Source organism: Oncorhynchus masou, chromosome 13 (assembly GCF_036934945.1).
Source record: "Oncorhynchus masou masou isolate Uvic2021 chromosome 13, UVic_Omas_1.1, whole genome shotgun sequence".
Classification (NCBI taxonomy): Eukaryota; Metazoa; Chordata; class Actinopteri; order Salmoniformes; family Salmonidae; genus Oncorhynchus; species Oncorhynchus masou.
In genome coordinates this window covers 47,255,743-47,278,312 of record NC_088224.1, presented here as the reverse complement: position 1 = coordinate 47,278,312, position 22,570 = coordinate 47,255,743, and the positions used below count along the sequence as shown (strand labels likewise).

General features: G+C 45.8%; 1 protein-coding gene across 3 annotated transcripts in view; it reads right to left on the bottom strand.

Annotated features, from left to right (window-relative positions):
- LOC135552449 (sodium/potassium-transporting ATPase subunit beta-3-like) overlaps positions 1–22,570 on the bottom strand; it is a 67,519-nt gene that overhangs the window by 4,587 nt on the left and 40,362 nt on the right. For all 3 annotated transcript variants that reach the window (XM_064984089.1, XM_064984090.1, XM_064984088.1), the window contains one exon: positions 12,563–12,691. In XM_064984089.1, the coding sequence (XP_064840161.1) occupies positions 12,563–12,644 (82 nt within the window). In that variant the 5' untranslated portion in view covers positions 12,645–12,691. The remainder of the gene's footprint in view (positions 1–12,562; positions 12,692–22,570) is intronic.

The following is a 22,570-nucleotide window of genomic DNA, read 5'->3' as shown; positions in this document are numbered from 1 at the left end:
GACCTTCGGATAGCAAGGTATGTTGTCCTTGGCTCCGAAATTGTTCAATATAAAAACGTGGTAATGTTACCCAATGTACTGTTATGCTACCATAAGTTTGTTGCAATGTCGATAATATAAAGATTTATGTTAACAAGTTTCACAAAGCTCGCTAACTAGGGTATCTATTGTAACTTGGGACAGTTTTTGAGTGAGTCTTCATGTGCTTGCGCAGGTGCCTGAGAGCTAGGACTGCGCCAAGGGTTAACATAATGTGTGTTGTCTCTTCGTGTGCAGGCATGTTTTTTATTTTGTACAAATTATGTTGTGTATCATTTTACTTGTATTGTATGGTGTGCGGTTGTGCATTGAATGTGTGCACGCAGCACCTGTTATTTCCTTTTGGTTCTCTTTTGCCTGACCTTCGGCTAGCAAGGTGCCTGAGAACTAGGACTGCGCCAAGGGTTAACATAATGTGAGTTGTCTCTTCGTGTGCAGGGCAAATAAAAAAATAATTCAACGAGCAGACCTCCAGTTGTGGCAGCGTCCCAATTAAAAGTACACAACGCAGAACGAACCACGCTACATCTGCACCTACTTATGGTCCAGGCAACCTCGCTCACGTGACGAGAATCCTTGCCTGAGACTAGGGCTGTTACAGTGGCCGTATTACCACCACACCGGTGGTCACGAGTCAATGACAGCAGTCAAATTCCACATGACTGCTTAGTATTATTGACTGCATGTTTGTTTTACTCCATGTGTAACTCTGTGTTGTTGTATGTGTCGAACTGCTTTTCTTTATCTTGGCCAGGTCGCAATTGTAAATGAGAACTTGTTCTCAACTTGCCTACCTGGTTAAATAAAGGTGAAATAAAAATAATAACAAAATAAAACAGTCACAGTAATTAGGCTTCTTCAAGATCTGATTCTGCTGATGGTCATTAGTTAGCCTACCAAACTTGCTAACTGCCTGGTACTCAGCACTGACATAAATGCAAATCGAATCAAAAATCAAATCAAATACTTCAGGAGAGCTCATGTCCGCAACATTTCTATAGGCGTGAAAAAATAGTGATGGCCTCTATTAAAAAGAGGAGGATCCCATCGAATTTCTACTATATTTATTACTCAACTTTCCTAATATTAAGCAATATGCTTCTCTTTACAACAGGAGTATAGCCTACCTGGCTGGTATGAAAATAAACCACGGGAAAAACATTTAAGTGCATAGATGATTTATTTTCTCCCCTTGACCCAGTTTTGAGACAGGTGCATGATAATGGTCCTTTCTAAATCAAAACGACTTTAACACATTATTTAGTACATGTACAAGTCAAGATTAAATCAAGAAGTCTGATGAGTGAAAATATTACCCTATCAATTGTGAATGATGCCCAGCTTTTGTGCAGTAAGGCAAGAAACAGAGTATGCCTTTTTTTGCAACTTTTTCAAACCACATTTAGCCTAGCCGATAAGTTTTGATAAGGTTTGTATCACAACTAAGTGGCCAAATATCCTCTTAAAATTAAGCATTATGCCACTTTACAATGGGTGTAAAGCCTAACTGGCATATATTTTATAATGAAATCATTACATGCATAATCGCATTTGTGGTCACTTTTGAGAATGGTGTTTTCCCACTAATTGATTGAATTTTGGGATCTATGTTTGGAATATTTATTTCTCGCACAGACTTGAATAGCTCAACTTTTGTACTATGGGGGATAGTACATTGACATAAGCTAGTGTTTTTGGTGTCGTTATGTCACGCCTTGGTCTTAGTATTTTGTGTTTTAGTTTATTAGTTAGTCAGACCAGGGTGTGACATGGGGTTATTATGTATTGTATTTTCGTATTGGGGTTTGTAGTGTTTGGGATTGTAGTTGATTAGGGGTGTGTGTGTGTTAAATAGGTTGGCTGCCTGAGGCGGTTCTCAATCAGAGTCAGGTGATTTTCGTTGTCGCTGATTGGGAACCATATTTAGGTAGCCTGGTTTTCGCCTTGTATTTCGTGGGTGATTGTTCCTGTCTCTGTGTTAGTTTCACCAGTCAGTTGCGGTCACTTTTGGATTTTCGTTTTTTCTTGTATCGGAAGAGAAAAGAACGAGCGCCATTCTCCTTGGGAGATGGTGCTAAATACATCATCACGGTCGATCCCTGGGATTGGGCTGGCTAACACGATTCGTTTTGCTTGGAAGGAAAAGGAGTTGGAGCCGTTAGGACGAGAATCTTTTGGAAGAATTATATTGATGGGGATTCTAAAGCTGACGGTGAAGGACGTGTTTTGTTTCCAAGGCAACTCGTTGGAGGGAGCATACGACGTCGCGCTATATTCTGAAGAAAAGCATGATGATATCCTTAGAAGGGCAAGAGCAGTGGGAGGTGAGAGGCGGATGTACCACTGCGAAATATCAAGTCTGGCGAAGAATAACTTTAGGGTTGTGACTGTTAACATGTATAACCCTTACGTTAAGGATGAAGAGGTGAGGGCCTTTCTGGGGAGATACATGGATAACGTTTCCTCAGCTAGGCACCTCAAAGACTCCCTTGGGTTTTGGAATGGGAGGAGAGGTTTCCAGGCCCTCCTCAGGGAGGACCCAAAGGGACATGGTGGATACCTTCATCCTCCTGCTATGTTCTCCCTTGGGGCTGACAGGGGTACTTTGTTTTATGCACGTCAGCCCCCATTTTGCAGGCGCTGTATGGCCTATGGACACATTTTCGCCTCGTGCAGCATGAGAAAATGCAGATTTTGTGGATCTGAGGATCACGAGGCGAGGGATTGTGACAAGCCTAAGACATGCCATGGGTGTGGCTCGTCAGCACACCTGTGGCGGGAGTGCCCGGCCCGTCAGAGGTCATATGCGTCTGCGGCTGGGGGGAGCAGGAGCGGGGGATGGGGGAAGAAGAGGAGGGGAAGGAAACATGCCTCATGATAAGACTACAAGTCCAGAAGGGAAGGCTACAAGGAAGGAAGAGGAGCAAGAAGCGGTGGATGGAAGAGAGAAGGAAACGGAAGGCACGGGAGTAGGAGAACCAGGAAAAGCGGTGGAAGAAGGCAACCGAGTGGAGGAGAATGAGAGAGAAGAAAGTGAGGGAGGAATGTTAGAGAAGAAGACGGTGGAAGAGCAAGTGGACTGGGGGAAAGTGACATGGTGGAAGAGATGAGGGGTATGGTGGAGGTGCTGGCGGGGGGTGGGGGTGGTATCTCTCCACTGCCGCCATCACCAAAGAAGAGAATGAAGAGGAGGGTGCGATTGACCGACAGTGAGGGGGAGGGGATGGCCAAGAGAGTGATGGGGGTGGGAGAAACCTCTGGGTTGCTGCTGGTTTCCCAAGACTCTCAACTTCATTTGGGTGGTGACACACCTAACAAGACTCAGGACTGGGTACAGGAGGAGGTGGGGAGTTTTTTGTTTGGGGACTCAGCCTCCCCAATTTTCTTCCAAACCAGCTGCAACACTGGGGAGGGGGAGGATTGTGGGGGTAGACCCAGGGTGCAGGGCACCCCGAAGCCAAACACTATTCCTGCATCCTGAGATGGTGTGATGGAGGAAGAGGGGGGGATGTCGGGATTACAGATGGTGTTCTCACCGTTAGATATGGAGCAGGGGAGCATCGGGTGAGTCTCCTGTTTTTTGTTTTTTTTCTGTCTGGGTTTAGTATTTGAGTATATTACATGTTTTATTTTATTTTCTTCATGGAGGCTAATTTTACTTTTGTTAGTTTAAATGTAAGGGGTTTAAGAGATATTGTTAAGAGGAGGGTGGTTTTTAGTTATTTGGAGGGTGTGGGTTTTGATTTTTGTTTTTTACAGGAGGTTCACCTGAGGGATGGAGGGGATGTTAGTAGATTTAAGAGGGAGTGGGACAAGGGAGAGTCGGTTTGGGGTGTAGGGGGGGTGCACTCATCTGGGGTAGGGATTTTGTGTGGGCACAGGGAGGTAAAAGTGGAAGATTCTTTTGTTGCAATGCAGGGGAGGGTTATAGGGGTGGATGTCACGATAAGGGAGTGTAAATTTAGATTAGTGGTGGTGTATGGGCCACAGGGGGTGGCAGACAGGAAGGAGATGGTGGACTGTCTGTCGCCCCTGTGTGTTACAAATAGGAAATTAGTGATGGGGGGGATTTTAATACAGATTTAGGAAGAGGAGGGGATAACAGTGCAGGCTCCATTGCTAGGCTAATGGCTTGCCATGGTCTGGTAGATGGTGGTATGCACACTACTCCGAAAATGGACGGTCCTACATGGCGTAACTCCAGGGGGGTTGAGCGGAGGCTCGATTATATTTTTGTACCCAGGTCTTTGGGAAAGTTGTCTGGGCGGCTGTTGCCTGTTTTCTTTTCGGATCACGACGGGGTGCTCCTGCAGGTGGGGTCGTCGGTCTGCCTCTTTGGTAAGGGGTACTGGAAGCTAGATCGGGATGTGCTGGAGGAGCAGGCTTTTGTTGATGGGTTTTATGTTTTCTTTAGGAGGCTTGAGGGTCTCCGGTCCATGTGCGAGGGGGTGTTAGAGTGGTGGGAATTAGTTAAGGTGAGGATTAGGGCTTTTATAATAGGGTATTGCAAGAGGAAAAAAAGGGAGGAGAGGAGGGAGGTGGATCGTATCCAAAGGTTAATTGATCTCGAATACGAGGCAGGCAACCTCGGCGGGTCGTTTGACTGGGAGAGATCCTCAACCCTAAAGGCGCAGCTCAGGGAGTTGCAGGAGCGGAAGGCTCGAGTTTTCCTGGAGCGTGCGCATAGCGGCTTTCTAGAACATAATGAGACTTGTTCTGCTATGTTCTTTAAGTCGGTTAGGGCAAGACAGAGTAGGAAGGTAATGCATGGTGTTAGGGAAGAAAATGGTAGTATAGTTAGAGAACCAGAGGATATGGTCAGGGTGACAACTGATCATTTCCAAGGTTTATTTAAGGAAAGGGAAATAGATGTAGAGCAGGGAAATGTGTTTTTAGAACACTTGTCCAGGCGGTTGCCGGAGGACATTAGAGAAGTGATGGAGGCCCAGATTTCACTAGAAGAGGTTGAGAGCGCTCTTAGGAGGATGGGAAAAGGGAAGGTGCCTGGGATGAATGGGCTGCCGGCTGAGTTTTATCTCAAGTTTTGGGGTATACTTGGACCAGTGGTCCTCGAAGTCTTGAAGGCCATCCTTGAGACGGGGGTCCCGGGGGGATCAATGGCTGTTGGTGTGCTGTCACTTTTATATAAGAAGGGGGAAGTAACTGACCTTGGCAACTGGCGGCCGTTGACCATGCTGTGTGTAGATTACAAGCTACTTGCAAAGGTTTTAGCAGAACGGTTGCGCACAGCCCTTCCCTACGTTGTTCATGAGGATCAGACGTGCGGTGTAGAGGGTCGCTCTATTAGATGGAACCTACAGTTAATCAGGGACTCCATCGCTTGGGTTGAAGATAGAGGACTGCCTTTTATGGTAGCAGCGCTAGATCAGGCGAAAGCCTTTGATCGCGTGAATAGATCCTTTTTATTCAGAGTGTTAGGTCGATTAGGATTTGGGGAGAAGTTTATAGGATGGATTCGTACATTATATGTCGGAGCGGGGTGCCGAGTTAGTGTAAATAGTCACTTGGGTGACGTTTTTGACCTCTCGTCTGGGGTCAGGCAGGGGTGCCCACTCTCGGCTCTCCTCTTCGTTCTGTACATGGAGCCTCTGGGGGCTGCCATTAGGGCAGACACAGGGGTGGAAGGTCTGCTGATCCCTGGAAGTGGTGGACTGCGTGTTAAGATGACGCAGTACGCCGACGACACTTCCTTGTTGTTGTGCAAGGACTCGTGCCTGACAAGGTCCCTTGCCATCTTTGGGGATTTCACTCGAGCGTCGGGAGCAGTTCTGAACCATGCAAAGTCTTCTGTCAAGTTTTTCGGAAGATGGCGCGGTAGAACGGATGTGCCTGGGGGGTTATCTCTCTGTGAGGGGGCCCTGAGGATTCTCGGGGTCCATTTTGAGACCTCCGGCTCTGCGACGCTAAACTGGAACATGTGTATTGCAGTGGTACAGAGGAAGCTAGCAATGTGGAAAGCTAGGTATTTGTCTTTTATGGGCAAAGTCCTGGTCCTAAAGGTGGATGTGTTGCCGTCGCTTTTGTATTTGGCATACATCTACCCATTGCCGGTTTGTCTGAGAAGGCCTCTAGTGAAGCTTGTGTTTCAGTTTATGTGGAGTGGCAGGTATGAGTGGGTCGCCAGGGCACGTATGATCTGTCCCATCGGGGAGGGAGGTAGGGGGGTACCACATTTCCCCCTCAAGCTGGACACAATTTTTGTTTCTTTCTTGTTAACGGAGCTTGCTCAGCCAGTGATACACCCGTCCGGTTACTTCCTGCGGGTGTTTTTCTCGTATCAGGCGAGAAGCATAATGGTGTGGTCTAACACGGGTCCTCGGGCGGAACAGCTGCCGTGGCACTTTGGTCATGCGGCCAAGTGGCTGCGTGCGCACCCTGAGATTGAAGTTGCCCGAGTAGGTTTAGATCATAGGCACCTGTACGAGGAGGTCAGAAAGGCAGAGAGTCGGGCGCCTGTAGTAGGTATCTCGGAAGCGGTCTGGGAGGGAGTGCAGGTGCGGGGTCTGGACAACAGGCTCAAGGACCTGAATTGGTTGAGCCTTCATAAGTGTTTGCCGGTACGTTCCATCTTGTACCGGTTTAGTTTAGTGCAATCCCCCACCTGTCCAAGATCCTCTTGTGGCAGGGAGGAGACTGTGCGTCATGTCTTTTGGGACTGTGCCTTTGCCGGAGTAGTATGGGCTAGGGCACGGGTGTTGTTAGGTTTGGTAAAGGGGGATTTTGTATTGACGTGGGCCAGGTTAGAGAGGGGTGTAGGGAGAGTGAGAGGGACGGATAGGGACAGGTTTCTGCTCTGGCTTCTCATGAGTCTCTTTAAACGGGGGCTGTGGGAAGCCAGGCAGAACATGGTGAAGACAGGGAGAGATTGGGGGGTGGAAGGGATAGTGAGGAGAGTGGAAGGAGATTTGAGGGGGAGGATGAAGAGGGAGGAGAGGAAGTGGGGGCAGCATGCTGCTCGGGAGAGGTGGAAGCGGGGTTTAGGGCTGGGTGTCATTTAGATTTGTAAGAGGATAGATTAGGGACGGGGAGATAGGGAAAGGTGTTTTGTAGGGTGACGGGGAGGGAAGATGCTCCCCTGAGGTTTTGTTTGGGGTTTATGTTTAGTTTAATTTAATTAGTTTATTTAAAAATATCTTTTTTTGTGTATGTATGTAAATTATGATTTGTAAAGAATGAATGGTACTGATGATAATAAATTATTTTTATAAAAACCAGTCAGGCTGTAATAGGTTTCACGTTCTGTTTGTTGTTTTTTGTATTTATAGTTATTCGTGTATAGTTCGTTCATTTTGTCTTCCTAATAAACATGAGTAACTTACACGCTGCATTTCGGTCTGACTTTCATTCAACAAAAGAAGAACGCAGTTACAGAATCACCCACCACACTCGGACCGAGCAGCGTGTCAACAGGCAGGAGCAGCGCAAACAGGAGCAGCGTGTTAACAGGCAGCGACAGCTGGAGCAGCAAAGGGAGGAGGAATTATTTGAAGAATGGACATGGGAAGACGTGCTGGATGGTAAAGGTTGCTACACTTGGGAGGAGATATTGGCCGGAAGAAATCGCCTCCCATGGCAACAGGTGGAGGCACTAAGGAGAGCAGAGGCAGCCGGAGATAGGAGCCGACGATACGAGGGAACACGGTTGTCAAGGAAGCCCGAAAAGCAGCCCCCAAATTTTTTTTGGGGGGGGCTATCAGGGAGTATGGCTGCGTCAGGTAGGAGACCTGCGCAATCTCCCTGTGCGTACCGGGGGGCTAGAGAGACCGGGCAGGCACCGTGTTATGCAGTGGTGCGCACGGTGTCCCCAGTGCGGATGCATAGCCCGGTGCGGTATATTTCAGCTCCGCGTATCGGCCGGGCTAGATTGAGCGTCAAGCCTAATGCTATGAAAGCCGGCTCTACGCATCCGGTCTCCAGTGCGTCTCCTTGGGCCGGTTACATGGCACCAGCCTTGCGCTCTGTGTCTCCGGTTCGCCTACATAGCCCAGTGCGGGCTATTTCTCCTCACAGCACTGGCAGGGCAACCGAGAGTATTCAACCAGGTAAGGTTGGGCAGGCTCGGTGCTCAAGAGCTCCAGTGCGCCTGCACGGTCCGGTCTATCCAGAACCACCTCCACACCCCAGCCCTCCAGTAGCAGCTCCCCGCACTAGGCTTCCTGTGCGTGTCCTCGGCCAAATACCACCAGTGCCAGCACCACGCATCAGGCCTTCAGTGCTCCTCGCCTGTTCAGCGCAGCCAGCGCTTTCTCCCTCTCCTGCGCTGTCAGAGTCTCCCGTCTGTTCAGCGGTTCTAGAGCCTTCCTCCTCTACAGCGCTGCTGGAGTCTCCTGTCTGTTCAGCGCAGCCAGCGCTTTCTCCCTCTCCTGCACTGTCGGAGTCTCCTGCCTGTTCAGCGGTTCTAGAGCCTTCCTCCTCTACAGCGCTGCCGGAGCCTCCAGCCTGTATAGAGCAGCCTGAGCTGCTAGTCTGCATGGAGCAGCTAGTCTGCATGGAGCAGCCAGATCTGCCAGTCAGCCAGACTCTTCCAGTCAGCCAGACTCTTCCAGATCTGCCAGTCAGCCAGACTCTTCCAGATCTGCCAGTCAGCCAGACTCTTCCAGATCTGCCAGTCAGCCAGACTCTTCCAGATCCGCCAGTCAACCAGACTCTTCCAGATCCGCCAGTCAACCAGACTCTTCCAGATCCGCCAGTCAACCAGACTCTTCCAGATCCGCCAGTCAACCAGACTCTTCCAGGATCTGCCAGTCAGCCAGGATCTGCCAGTCAGCCAGGATCCGCCAGTCAGCCAGGATCTGCCAGATCTGCTAGTCGGCCAGAATCCGCCAGTCAGCCAGGATCCGCCAGTCGGCCAGGATCTGCCAGTCAGCCAGGATCCGCCAGTCAGCCAGGATCTGCCGGAATCAACTTCCTGGCTGGGCTTCATCTCAGTACTGGGCTTTTTCTCAGTACTGGGCTGCCTCTCAGTGCTGAGCTGCCCCTCAGTCCCGAGCTGCCCCTCAGTCCCGAGCTACCCCTCAGTCCCGAGCTGCTCCTCTGTTATATAGGGTTCTGGGTGAGGACTATTCGGCCATGGTCGGCGGTTAGGGTGGATTATCCATGGACGCGAAGGGGAGGAACAATGACATTTATGAAGTGGGGTCCACGTCCGGAGCCGGAACCGCCACCATGGACAGACACCCACCCGGACCCTCCCTATGGTTTTGAGGTGCGTTCGGGAGTCCGCACCTTAGGGGGCGGTTCTGTCACGCCTTGGTCTTAGTATTTTGTGTTTTAGTTTATTAGTTAGTCAGACCAGGGTGTGACATGGGGTTATTATGTATTGTATTTTCGTATTGGGGTTTGTAGTGTTTGGGATTGTAGTTGATTAGGGGTGTGTGTGTGTTAAATAGGTTGGCTGCCTGAGGCAGTTCTCAATCAGAGTCAGGTGATTCTCGTTGTCTCTGATTGGGAACCGTATTTAGGTAGCCTGGTTTTCGCCTTGTATTTCGTGGGTGATTGTTCCTGTCTCTGTGTAGTGTGCACCAGTCAGGCTGTAATAGGTTTCACGTTCTGTTTGTTGTTTTTTGTATTTATAGTTATTCGTGTATAGTTCGTTCGTTTTGTCTTCCTAATAAACATGAGTAACTTACACGCTGCATTTCGGTCCGACTTTCATTCAACAAAAGAAGAACGCCGTTACACGTTAAGCCTACTCATCATGTTGGCTGACGAAAAGTATATGTGGACAGTTCTTCCAATATCTTGAATATGCGCCACGGAATTGGATAAGGATGCGCGCAGTTGCCTCCCCGGTGTCTGTCTTCCCTTATAGCCTGTGATCACGTGACGGGCATTGGCTAATAAGAATTTAGCTATCTGAGAGAGACATGTGAGTGAGTGCTTCGGAGCATGCAGCTGGGAGAAGGAAATTATATTCAGCTCAAGGGCACAACGGCCACTGGCTGCTAAAGGCATGGATTTTCTAGGGAGCATTAAGGTGACACAAAAGGGATGCTGCCGGGAAATTCAAGGCATTATCAAGTGCTTGTCAAATTGTGAATGAGAGACTGATGAAGTTTGTGGAGCCTGCGCAAAAAAACAAACAAAGCAGAGCTCATGCCTTTCATGCAACATTTTTCAAATCATCATTAGGGTCACATCATGCAGCCTTAAAATGTCTTAAAAATCGAAACATATAGCCCAACATTTGTATCACAACTAAAGTTGCAAAAATAAGGAGGACCTGTTTCTTTGTTAACTGCTCAACACAGAATAGCCGCATGTGCACACTCCCTCAAATAGTTTGGAGAAAATATCCTTTGTATTTTATTCATGTTCAATTATATTCTTCATACTATAAAATAATGCCATGGAATTCTAAGCAAATCTTGTCTGCTAAATTAACTAGTGTAGCCCACAGCCATATTGCACAGCCAGATCAGGGCCTAACATAAGGACAACTCAGAATATGGTATTTTCTGTTCTTCTAAAATAGACTACATTTTCTTTAGACCTGTCTAAAATAAATAATGGATTTATTGTGATGGTGTAGGCTTTATTACATGGATTTATTAGACTTTTAAAAATGTAGATGTTCCAAAAATGTGTGGAAGCCAGGAGATGCTAAATGTGTTTGTTAATTAACGGTCAATTACCGTGAGACTGGCAGTTAGTTGCTTGACAATCACCGGCTGACAAAATTTTATGAACAGCCAAAGCCCTAGCTGTGACCTGAAGATTTGTGTTACACCTGAAGGCCTGGGCTTTAGCTCAGCAGACTAACTAATTTCTGGTGTTATGCAGATGACCACAGTTTAAATCCAGGCAGTCACACTAATAATACTATTATTGTTATCAAAATCTTATACTACAATAAGCCACATGTATTGCTTATGCTGCCTGACAGCCATATATTGTAATACTGTATCTACTGTTCAAATGGGTTGCGGAGTGAGTTGATTAAAAATATATATATATACTTTAATACCTAAGACAAGTTTTCACAACAGCCAATGTTATTAACACTCGCCAGATGAAACCCTGCTGGCAAAGAGGGTCAGCTGTGACCGACGGTCAAAACAGAGGTTGCGTCCCAAATGGCACCCTATTCCCTATATAGTGCACTGCTTATGACCAGAGCCCTATAAGCCTTTGTCAAAAGTACTGCTCTATGTAGGATATAGGGTGCTATTTGGGACTCAGACAAGCCAACTGCAAACGGCAAGGCTGAGGAAGCCTTATTATCAGGAATCTATGATGGAATTTCACTCGTAGCTGATTCAGATGAGTACGTCTTAGTTCTGACCTCAAGGCGTCAACACCCAGGACAGCATTAGAAAGTGTGTGGTGTGATAGACAACAATGGAAGGACTCCAAAAGAGGGACAATGGGAGAGGACACAGAGTGAGAGAAGGTGACAGGAGACTATGGGTGGAATAAATTGTCACGAGGAGTGTGTGCGTGTGTGTAAGAGAGAGAGAAGCTTGCTATACTATACCTGCATTCCACACATTTTTTGCCAAACCCCAAAAAGCAGCTAGTCAGAAGGTTTGCATTTTAGCGGCAACTCTACACCGCCTTTAGGCACACAGCACATTTTACAAGAGCAGAAAGAGTCAAAAGATATTCAACAAGGCTGACTGTGGATGGTGGAAGACATAAATGTGCAGTATGGCTAAATTGGTAGAGCATGGTGCTTGCAATGCCAATATCGTGGGTTCGATTCCTGCATGACTAAGTCTCTTTGGAGAAAAGTGTCTGCTAAATGGCATATATTATTATTATATACAGTATTAGGACATAGGCCTAGAGGGGAGTTCGTTTTTATGATGGCCTCTCTGTCAGGGCAATGGAGAGAGGCTGTGGGGACAGAACAGATGGGTTATGTACTGGTGGACCAGCGGGAGGATGCATGCAGAGCCTGGGAGACAGACTCTCTCACTTCAACAGACACATACACACACCTCTACTCCATAATTCACAGGATTACATTTCTAACTCTTCTATTTTTTTTTGTAACATTAACACAGTATTAATTAACAGGTTTTTGAGACTCGGCCGGTAGTTTTTCCATTTCTAAAATTACAATATCGGTCAGTCAGTGTTTGACTGATCTGTTTATTCCCTGAGTACTTGCATATTTTGGCAGTGGCAGCCAGCTCCTCTGTCACACCAGTAAGGCCTTCAGTGGGACATGGCAGCAGAGTCTGAGACATTGTGCAAGCCAAGCCAGGCGCTAGCAGAGAAAGCTCTGGCGTTAGTGAGTGAGCTCACCAGCCAACTAGCAGGCTCCCATTCTGCAGGAGCCTCGGCTATGCTTCAACAGTGGTCCAGACGCCGCAAGAAAAGAAACAACGCTGTCCATGAGAGATAATGACATATTTGAGAGATAATGACATATTTAAGAGAGAGTGGACATATTCATATTGTGAGTGAGAGAGTGAGAGAGAGAATAGGTGAATTTCAATTTGAGCACTGTTCTGTTTAGGTTGAGTGTCTGTTTCGCTGCAGCGTAATAAGTCACCTGGACTGGCCACTCGGTCGCGGTATGTAGGAATGTTGTCGTCTAGTGTCTGCAGCATGACCCACATGGTGAGCGTGAACATCCCCGCCAGGAAGCCATAGAAGACCAGGTAGAAAAGCAATATCAGGGCTAAGGGGAGAGAGAGAGAGTAATTATTCTCTGTTAATCACACAATCTCTGTTAATCACACAAAACAAATCAAAAGCATTCCTCCCATCAGTGTAAGTCACATGACTTGATTCTTTGTCCCCATAATTAGACATCCACCGTAGTTCCTGGAGAGTGCTGGAGAGGACAATGTGAAAGAAAATCAGGGTCAGCACAGTACAGAGAGAGAGATAGAGAGAGCTTGTCAACTGTGACTGACCTCAAATTAAGAAATCTGTGACTATGTACAGTGAGCATAGCCTTGATATTGAGATAGGCCACCACAGCCCACTGCCCATAAAATGAGGTGGAAACTGAGCTACACTTCCTAACCTCCTGCCAAATGTATGACCACAATAAACAAATATTTCCCACAGATCACACAAATCATTTGAAAACAAATCAAACATTGATAAACTCCAATATCTTAAAGGTGAAATTTGTGGCCCATTGCCATGTGAAAAGGGCAACCAGTGGAGCACAAACACCATTGAAAATAGAAAACATATTTCTGTTTATTTATTTTCCCTTACATATTTCAACTATTTGCACATTGTTACAACACTGTACATAGCCAATAATATAGCATTTGTAATGTATGCAATCTTTTAAAACTTAAAACTGAGTGTAATGTTCACTGATTTCTTATTTCCCTTGTTTTTTTCCCTTTTGTTTATTGTATATTCCATTTGCTTTGGCAATGTAAACATACAGTGCCTTGCGAAAGTATTCGGCCCCCTTGAACTTTGCGACCTTTTGCCACATTTCAGGCTTCAAACATAAAGATATAAAACTTTATTTTTTGTGAAGAATCAACAACAAGTGGGACACAATCATATTTTTGAACCATTCCATTGTAGATTTTGCTTTATGTTTTGGATCATTGTCTTGTTGGAAGACAAATCTCCGTCCCAGTCTCAGGTCTTTTGCAGACTCCATCAGGTTTTCTTCCAGAATGGTCCTGTATTTGGCTCCATCCATCTTCCCATCAATTTTAACCATCTTCCCTGTCCCTGCTGAAGAAAAGCAGGCCCAAACCATGATGCTGCCACCACCATGTTTGACAGTGGGTATGGTGTGTTCAGGGGATGAGCTGTGTTGCTTTTACGCCAAAAATTACGTTTTGCATTGTTGCCAAAAAGTTCAATTTTGGTTTCATCTGACCAGAGCACCTTCTTCCACATGTGTGTCTCCCAGGTGGCTTGTGGCAAACATTAAATTACATTTTTTATTGATATCTTTAAGAAATGGCTTACTTCTTGCCACTCTTCCATAAAGGCCAGATTTGTGCAATATACGACTGATTGTTGTCCTATGGACAGAGTCTCCCACCTCAGCTGTAGATCTCTGCAGTTCATCCAGAGTGATCATGGGCCTCTTGCCTGCATCTCTGATCAGTCTTCTCCTTGTATGAGCTGAAAGTTTAGAGGGACGGCCAGGTCTTTGAATATTTGCAGTGGTCTGATACTCCTTCCATTTCAATATTATCGCTTGCACAGTGCTCCTTGGGATGTTTAAAGCTTGGGAAATCTTTTTGTATCCAAATCCGGCTTTAAACTTCTTCACAGCAGTATCTCGGACCTGCCTGGTGTGTTCCTTGTTCTTCATGATGCTCTCTGCGCTTTTAACGGACCTCTGAGACTATCACAGTGCAGGTGCATTTATTCGGAGAGTTGATTACACACAGGTGGATTGTATTTATCATCATTAGTTATTTAGGTCAACATTGGATCATTCAGAGATCCTCACTGAACTTCTGGAGAGAGTTTGCTGCACTGAAAGTAAAGGGGCTGAATAATTTTGCACGCCCAATTTTTCAGTTTTTGATTTGTTCAAATGTTTGAAATATCCAATAAATGTCCTTCCACTTCATGATTGTGTCCCACTTGTTGTTGATTCTTCACAAAAAATACAGTTTTATATCTTTATGTTTGAAGCCTGAAATGTGGCAAAAGGTCTCAAAGTTCAAGGGGCCGAATACTTTCGCAAGGCACTGTATGTAAGGCCCTTTCAATATAATTGAAGAGAGAGAGGGAGACTCATCAGCTAAGGACATTTGTGGCAAATGACAGAAAAGACTTGCCACATTTGTAGCAAGTGACAGAAAAGACGGTTGTCTTGAAAAAATTAACTCCAGCACACATGTATTCTTATACATTCCACATTTCAAACCAAGTGTATAATTTAATTCAAACCAGTCAACATAGTTGTTTAAAGATCCATTACATGTATTCTCGAGCAGACATACAAGAACATGTATCATTTTTTTTCAGATTTTGACCATGACTGTCAGAGGAGCCCGTGCAGATCTAGGAGCAGGCTGAGCTATAGTATTGATGACAGGATGACGATATTACATTTTAGTCTGCTCTTATCCAGAGCGACTTACAGTTAGTGCATTTATCTTAGGTGGGACAACGACATATCACAGGCATAGTAAGTACACATTTCCTCAATAAAGTAGTTAAAAAAAACACTAGTCTCAACTAGAGGTCGACCGATTATGATTTTTCAACGCCGATGCCGTTTATTGAAGGAACAAAAAAGGCCGATTAAATCAGCCAATTTTGTTTTTTGTTTGTAATAATGACAATTACAACAATACTGAATGAACACTTATTTTAACTTAATATAATAAACAATTAAATCAATTTAGCCTCAAATAAATAAACATGTTCAATGTGGTTTAAGTAATGCAAAAACAAAGTGTTGGAGAAGAAAGTAAAAGTGCAATATGTGCCATGTAAGAAAGCTAATGCTTAAGTTCCTTGCTCAGAACATGAGAACATATGAAAGCTGGTGGTTCCTTTTAACATGAGACTTCAATATTCCCAGGTAAGAAGTTTTAGGTTGTAGTTATTATAGCAATTATAGGACTATTTCTCTCCATACCATTTATATTTCATATACCTTTGACTATTGGATGTTCTTATAGGCACTTTAGTATTGCCAGTGTAACAGTATAGCTTCTATCCTTTTCTTTGCCTCTACCTGGGCTCGAACCAGGAAAACATCGACAACAGCCACCCTCGAAGCAGCTTTACCCATGCAGAGCAAGGGGAACAACTACTCCAAGTATCAGAGCGAGTGACGTTTGAAACGCTATTAGCGGGCACCCCGCTAACTAGCTAGCCATTTCACATCGGTTACACCAGCCTAATCTCGGGAGTTGATAGGCTTGAAGTCATAAACAGCACAATGCTTGAAGCATTGCAAAGAGCACGAAAGTGCTGTTTGAATGAATGCTTACGAGCCTGCTGGTGCCTACCATTGCTCAGTCAGACTGCTCTATCAAATCATAGACTTAATTATAACATAATAAACACACATAAATACAAGCCTTAGGTCATTAATATGGTCTAATCCGGAAACTATAATTTTGAAAACAAAATGTTTATTATTTCAGTGAAATACGGAACAGTTCCGTTACTTTATCTAACGGATGGCATCCCTAAGTCTAAATATTGCTGTTACGTTGCACAACCTTCAATGTTATTGTCCAAATTAAGTAACATTCTGGCAAATTAGTTTCGCAATGAGCGGCCCAAACTGTTGCATATACCCTGACTGGTTAATATTGCCTGATAACCTTTCTTTTAGCTAAATATGCAGGCTTAAAAATATATACTTCTGTGTATTGATTTTAAGAAAGGCATTGATGTTTATGGTTAGGTACACGTTGGAGCAACAACAGTCCTTTTTCGCAAATGCGCACCGCATCGATTATATGCAACGCAGGACACGTTAGATAAACTAGTAATATCATCAACCATGTGTAGTTATAACTAGTGATTCTGAATGTGATTGTTTTTTTATATAATAAGTTTAATGCTAACTAGCAACTTACCTTGGCTTCTTAACGCAATCGCGTAACAGGCAAGCTCCTCGTGAGGCAAGTGGTTAGAGCGTTGGATTGAATCCCTGAGCTGACAAGGTAAAAATCTGTTGTTCTGCCCCTGAACAAGGTAGTTAACCCACCGTTCCTAGGCCTTCATTGAAAATAAGAAAGTGTTCTTAACTGACTTGCCTCGTTAAATAAAGTTGCAATTTAAATTGGCAAAAATCGGCATCCAAAATACCGATTTCCGATTGTTATAAAGAAATCGGCCCTAATTAATCGGTCAATCTGATTAATCGGTCGACCTCTAGTCTCAACGTCAACAGTGAAGAGGCTACATCCCGGAGTCACCTCTTCACTGTTGACGTTGAGACTGGTGTTTTGCTGGTACTATTGAGTTGAGGACTTGTGAGGCGTCTGTTTCTCAAACTAGACACTAATGTACTTGTCCTCTTACTCGGTTGTGCACCGGGGCCTCCCACTTCTCTTTCTATTCTGGTTAGAGTCAGTTTGCGCTGTTCTGTGAAGGGAGTAGTACACAGCAGTGTACCAGGTCTTCAGTTTCTTGGCAATTTTTCACATGGAATAGCCTTAATTTCTCAGAACAAGAACAGACTGATGAGTTTTAGATGAATGGTCTTTGTTTCTGGCCATTTTGAGCCTGTAATCGAACCCACAAATGCTCATGCTCCAGATACTCAACTAGTCTAAAGAGCCCAGTTGTATTACTTCTTTAAATCAGGACAACAGTTTTCAGCTGTAATAACATAATTGCAAAAGGGTTTTCTAATGATCAATTAGCCTTTTCAAATGATAAACTTGGATTAGCTAACACAACGTGCCATTGGAACACAGGAGTGATAGTTGCTGATAATGGGCCTCTATGTAGATATTCCATAAAATCTTTTTTAACCATTTCCAGCTACCATAGTCATTTACAACATTAACAAGGTCTACACTGTATTTCTGATCAATCTGATGTTATTTTAATGGACAAACAAATGAGCTTTTCTTTCAAAAACAAGGACATTTCTAAGTGACCCCAAACTTTTGAACGGTAGTGTATGTTTCAGGTGCTTTCAGAAGATGGGCAGGGACTCTGCTGTCCTAGCTTCAGGGGGATATCCCTGGTGTCTAATGGACGAAGAATAGAGAGCTTAGAGATACAGTAGTATATATAAACACTGCAATCGGAAAGTATTCAGACCCCTTGACTTTTTCCACATTGTGTTACATTAAAGCCTTATTCTAAAAAGGATTAAAGAAAACATTTTCCTCATCAATCTACACATAATACCCCATAATGACAAAGCGAAAACAGTTTGTGTGCAAATGTATTAAAAATTAAAAACAAAAATACCTTATTCGCATAAGTATTCACACCCTTTGCTATGAGACTCGAAATTGAGCTCAGGTGCATCCTGTTTCCATTGATCAGTCCACCTGTGGTGAATTCAATTGATTGGACATGATTTGAAAAGGTACACACTTGTCTATACGTGAACGACCGGCTCGATGGGGTATAATGTAGCAAACTTTGAAATTGTGTTTTTTACATGGGATAAAAGTAGAGACTCCGAGCTAGAAAATTGTATATCACACAAAACACTTGAGGAACAATGGAAAAAGTAATTATGTTGAAAGTTGATAATGTCACGCCTTGGTCTTAGTATTTTGTGTTTTAGTTTATTAGTTAGTCAGACCAGGGTGTGACATGGGGTTATTATGTATTGTGTTTTCGTATTGGGGTTTGTAGTGTCTGAGATTGTAGCTGATTAGGGGTGTGTGTGTGTTAAATAGGTTGGCTGCCTGAGGCGGTTCTCAATCAGAGTCAGGTGATTCTCGTTGTCGCTGATTGGGAACCGTATTTAGGTAGCCTTTTTTTCGCTTTGTATTTCGTGGGTCATTGTTCCTGTCTCTGTGTAGTGTGCACCAGTCAGGCTGTATAGGTTTCACATTCTGTTTGTTGTTTTTGTATTTATTAAGTTATTACATGTATAGTTCGTTTGTTTGTTTTCACATTAAACATGAGTAACTTACACGCTGCATTTCGGTCCGACTCTCTTTCAACAAAAGAAGAACGCCGTTACAGAATCACCCACCAAACACGGACCGAGCAGCGTGTCAACAGGCAGGAGCAGCGCAAAGAGGAGCCGCGTATTAAGGATTCCTGGACATGGGAGGAAATCCTTGACGGAAGAGGACCCTGGGCTAAACCAGAGGAGTGTAGCCGCCCAAAAGTGCAGCAGGCGAAGAGGAAACAGGAGCTAAACGACAGGCAACGACAGCTGGAGAATCAAAGGGAGGTGGAATTATTCAGAGAATGGACATGGGATATAACGACGTGGGAAGAAATAGACAGGTGGGCGGCCGACCCAGAGAGAGTGCCGGAGCCCGCCTGGGATTCGCTGGAGCAGTGCGAGGAGGGCTATAGAAGAATGGAGTTGAAAAGAAAGTCACGGCGGCGCAGAGCGAAACCCGAAAAGCAGCCCCAAAATTTTTTTGGGGGGGGGCTATCAGGGAGTATGGCTGCGTCAGGTAGGAGACCTGCGCAATCTCCCTGTGCTTACCGGAGGGCTAGAGAGACCGGGCAGGCACCGTGTTATGCAGTGGTGCGCACGGTGTCCCCAGTGCGGGTGCATAGCCCGGTGCGGTATATTTCAGCTCCGCGTATCGGCCAGGCTAGATTGAGCGTCGAGCCAAATGCTATGAAGCTGGCTCTACGCATCCGGTCTCCAGTGCGTCTCCTTGGGCCGGTTTACATGGCACCAGCCTTGCGCTCGGTATCTCCGGTTCGCCTACATAGCCCAGTGCGGGCTATTTCTCCTCACAGCACTGGCAGGGCAACCGAGAGTATTCAACCAGGTAAGGTTGGGCAGGCTCGGTGCTCAAGAGCTCCAGTGCGCCTGCACGGTCCGGTCTATCCAGAACCACCTCCACACCCCAGCCCTCCAGTAGCAGCTCCCCGCACTAGGCTTCCTGTGCGTGTCCTCGGCCAAATACCACCAGTGCCAGCACCACGCATCAGGCCTTCAGTGCGCCTCGCCTGTTCAGCGCAGCCAGCGCTTTCTCCCTCTCCTGCGCTGTCGGAGTCTCCCACCTGTTCAGCGGTTCTAGAGCTTTCCTCCTCTACAGCGCTGCAGGAGCCTCCTGCCTGTATAGAGCAGTCTGAGCTGCCAGTCTACATAGAGCAGCCAGAGCTGTCAGTTTGTATAGAGCAGCCTGAGCTGCCAGTCTACATTGAGCAACCAGAGCTGTCAGTTTGCAGAGAGCAGCCTGAGCTGCCAGTCTGCATGGAGCTGCCAGTCTGCATGGAGCTGCCAGTCTGCAAGGAGCTGCCAATCTGCAAGGAGCTGTCAATCTGCATGGAGCAGCCAGAGCCGTCAGTCAGCATGAAGCAGCCAGATCTGCCAGTCAGCCAGACTCTTCCAGATCTGCCAGTCAGCCAGACTCTTCCAGATCTGCCAGTCAGCCAGACTCTTCCAGATCTGCCAGTCAGCCAGACTCTTCCAGATCTGCCAGTCAGCCAGACTCTTCCAGATCTGCCAGTCAGCCAGACTCTTCCAGATCTGCCAGTCAGCCAGACTCTTCCAGATCTGCCAGTCAGCCAGACTCTTCCAGATCTGCCAGTCAGCCAGACTCTTCCAGATCTGCCAGTCAGCCAGACTCTTCCAGATCTGCCAGTCAGCCAGACTCTTCCAGATCTGCCAGTCAACCAGACTCTTCCAGATCTGCCAGTCAACCAGACTCTTCCAGATCTGCCAGTCAGCCAGGATCCGCCAGTCAGCCAGGATCTGCCAGATCTGCTAGTCAGCCAGGATCTGCCAGATCTGCTAGTCAGCCAGGATCCGCCAGTCAGCCAGGATCCGCCAGTCAGCCAGGATCCGCCAGTCAGCCAGGATCCGCCAGTCAGCCAGGATCCGCCAGTCAGCCAGGATCTGCCGGATTCAACTGCCTGGCTGGGCTTCATCTCAGTACTGGGCTTTTTCTCAGTGCTGGGCTGCCTCTCAGTGCTGGGCTGCCCCTCAGTCCCGAGCTGCCTCAGTCCCGAGCTGCCCCTCAGTCACAAGCTGCTCCTCAGTCACGAGCTGCTCCTCTGTTATGTAGGGTTCTGGGTGAGGACTATTCGGCCATGGTCGGCGGTTAGGGTGGATTATCCATGGACGCGAAGGGGAGGAACAATGACATTTATGAAGTGGGGTCCACGTCCGGAGCCGGAACCGCCACCATGGACAGACGCCCACCCGGACCCTCCCTATGGTTTTGAGGTGCGTTCGGGAGTCCGCACCTTATGGGGGGGGGTTCTGTCACGCCTTGGTCTTAGTATTTTGTGTTTTAGTTTATTAGTTAGTCAGACCAGGGTGTGACATGGGGTTATTATGTATTGTGTTTTCGTATTGGGGTTTGTAGTGTCTGGGATTGTAGCTGATTAGGGGTGTGTGTGTGTTAAATAGGTTGGCTGCCTGAGACGGTTCTCAATCAGAGTCAGGTGATTTTCGTTGTCGCTGATTGGGAACCGTATTTAGGTAGCCTGTTTTTCGCTTTGTATTTCGTGGGTGATTGTTCCTGTCTCTGTGTAGTGTGCACCAGTCAGGCTGTATAGGTTTCACGTTCTGTTCGTTGTTTTTGTATTTATTAAGTTATTTCATGTATAGTTCGTTTGTTTGTTTTCACATTAAACATGAGTAACTTACACGCTGCATTTCGGTCCGACTCTCTTTCAACAAAAGAAGAACGCCGTTACAGATAAACTTCACTTATGAGAAAATTTGCAAAAATTTTTTTTTTCCTTTATCATTATGGGGTATTGTGTGTAGATTGATGAGGGGGGGAAAACGATTTAATCCATTTTAGAATAGGGCTGTAACGTAACAAAATGTGGTCAAGGGGTCTGAATATTTTCCAAATGCACGGTATCACTATTACACCACCATGCATGATATCTCTACAGAAACACTGAAGCTCAGGGAAGTGCCCACTGTCAGCTATTACACAACAATAGTTACAAACAGAGAAAGAGAGGGGAATACAAAGAAAATGGATATACAAAATGAAAGAGAAACAGGTGAAAATACAGGGGTGAGAAAGGCACAAAATGGTTGAATGAGCAACAGAGAGATAAGGATGTGTAAGGATACAGTTCTATACAGGACAGAGAGAGACAGACCAAAAACAAATGTAAATACATACAAAGAGATATCGTATAAAGAGAAGACAGGATGATGATGGGAAAACAAGATATGAATGGATTGAGATGGTGTGCGAGGGAGAAAAATAGAGAGAGAGCTTCAGTTTAATTATAGATGCATTGCTTCTTTCCTGAAGTCTCTGAGGTAAGCTGTGCATTTATAAATAGGATGTGGGGGAGGACAGATAAGTGATGGCACAGCACTGGACTGAGGAAGAGAGGAGCTGGGTAGGGAGCGTCAGATGGAGAGCCACACACGAATATGGAGACACCCACTCATGCATACATATGTACAAACACACACACGCATTATCACATCCATCATATACCACAGCGTTAGTGCAAGACTGACAAATGCACGCATGCATGAACGCACGCACGCACACACACACACACAGCTTTAGATGGCTGGGTCATGTAAAATTAATGTAGAATCCAATCTGATTAAATCAGATAAATGTCTTAACTAAATGCCAGAAATCCATTGGACCACTTTTGATGCTTAAACTGGAATTGGGATTGGCACTCCAACACATCCTCATGGAGCATTGTCGTTATGTAGCCAGTCACCCCCCCCCCCCCCCCCCAAAAAGCAAGCAATGGAAAGCCATTGGTCGTTAGTACTGGGATGCCAAGTGCTTTTATCTCCTCAGAATAGCTGATGGTGACCTTTCAGAAAGCCTGGTCTCCATCCCAAATGGCACCAAATTCCCTATATAGTGCACTATTTTTTTGACCAGAGCCTGGACTCTGGACAAAAGTAGTTCACTACATACAGTTGAAGTCCTTCTCACCCCCCCCCCCCCTTAAATGATTTAGATGCACTATTGTAAAG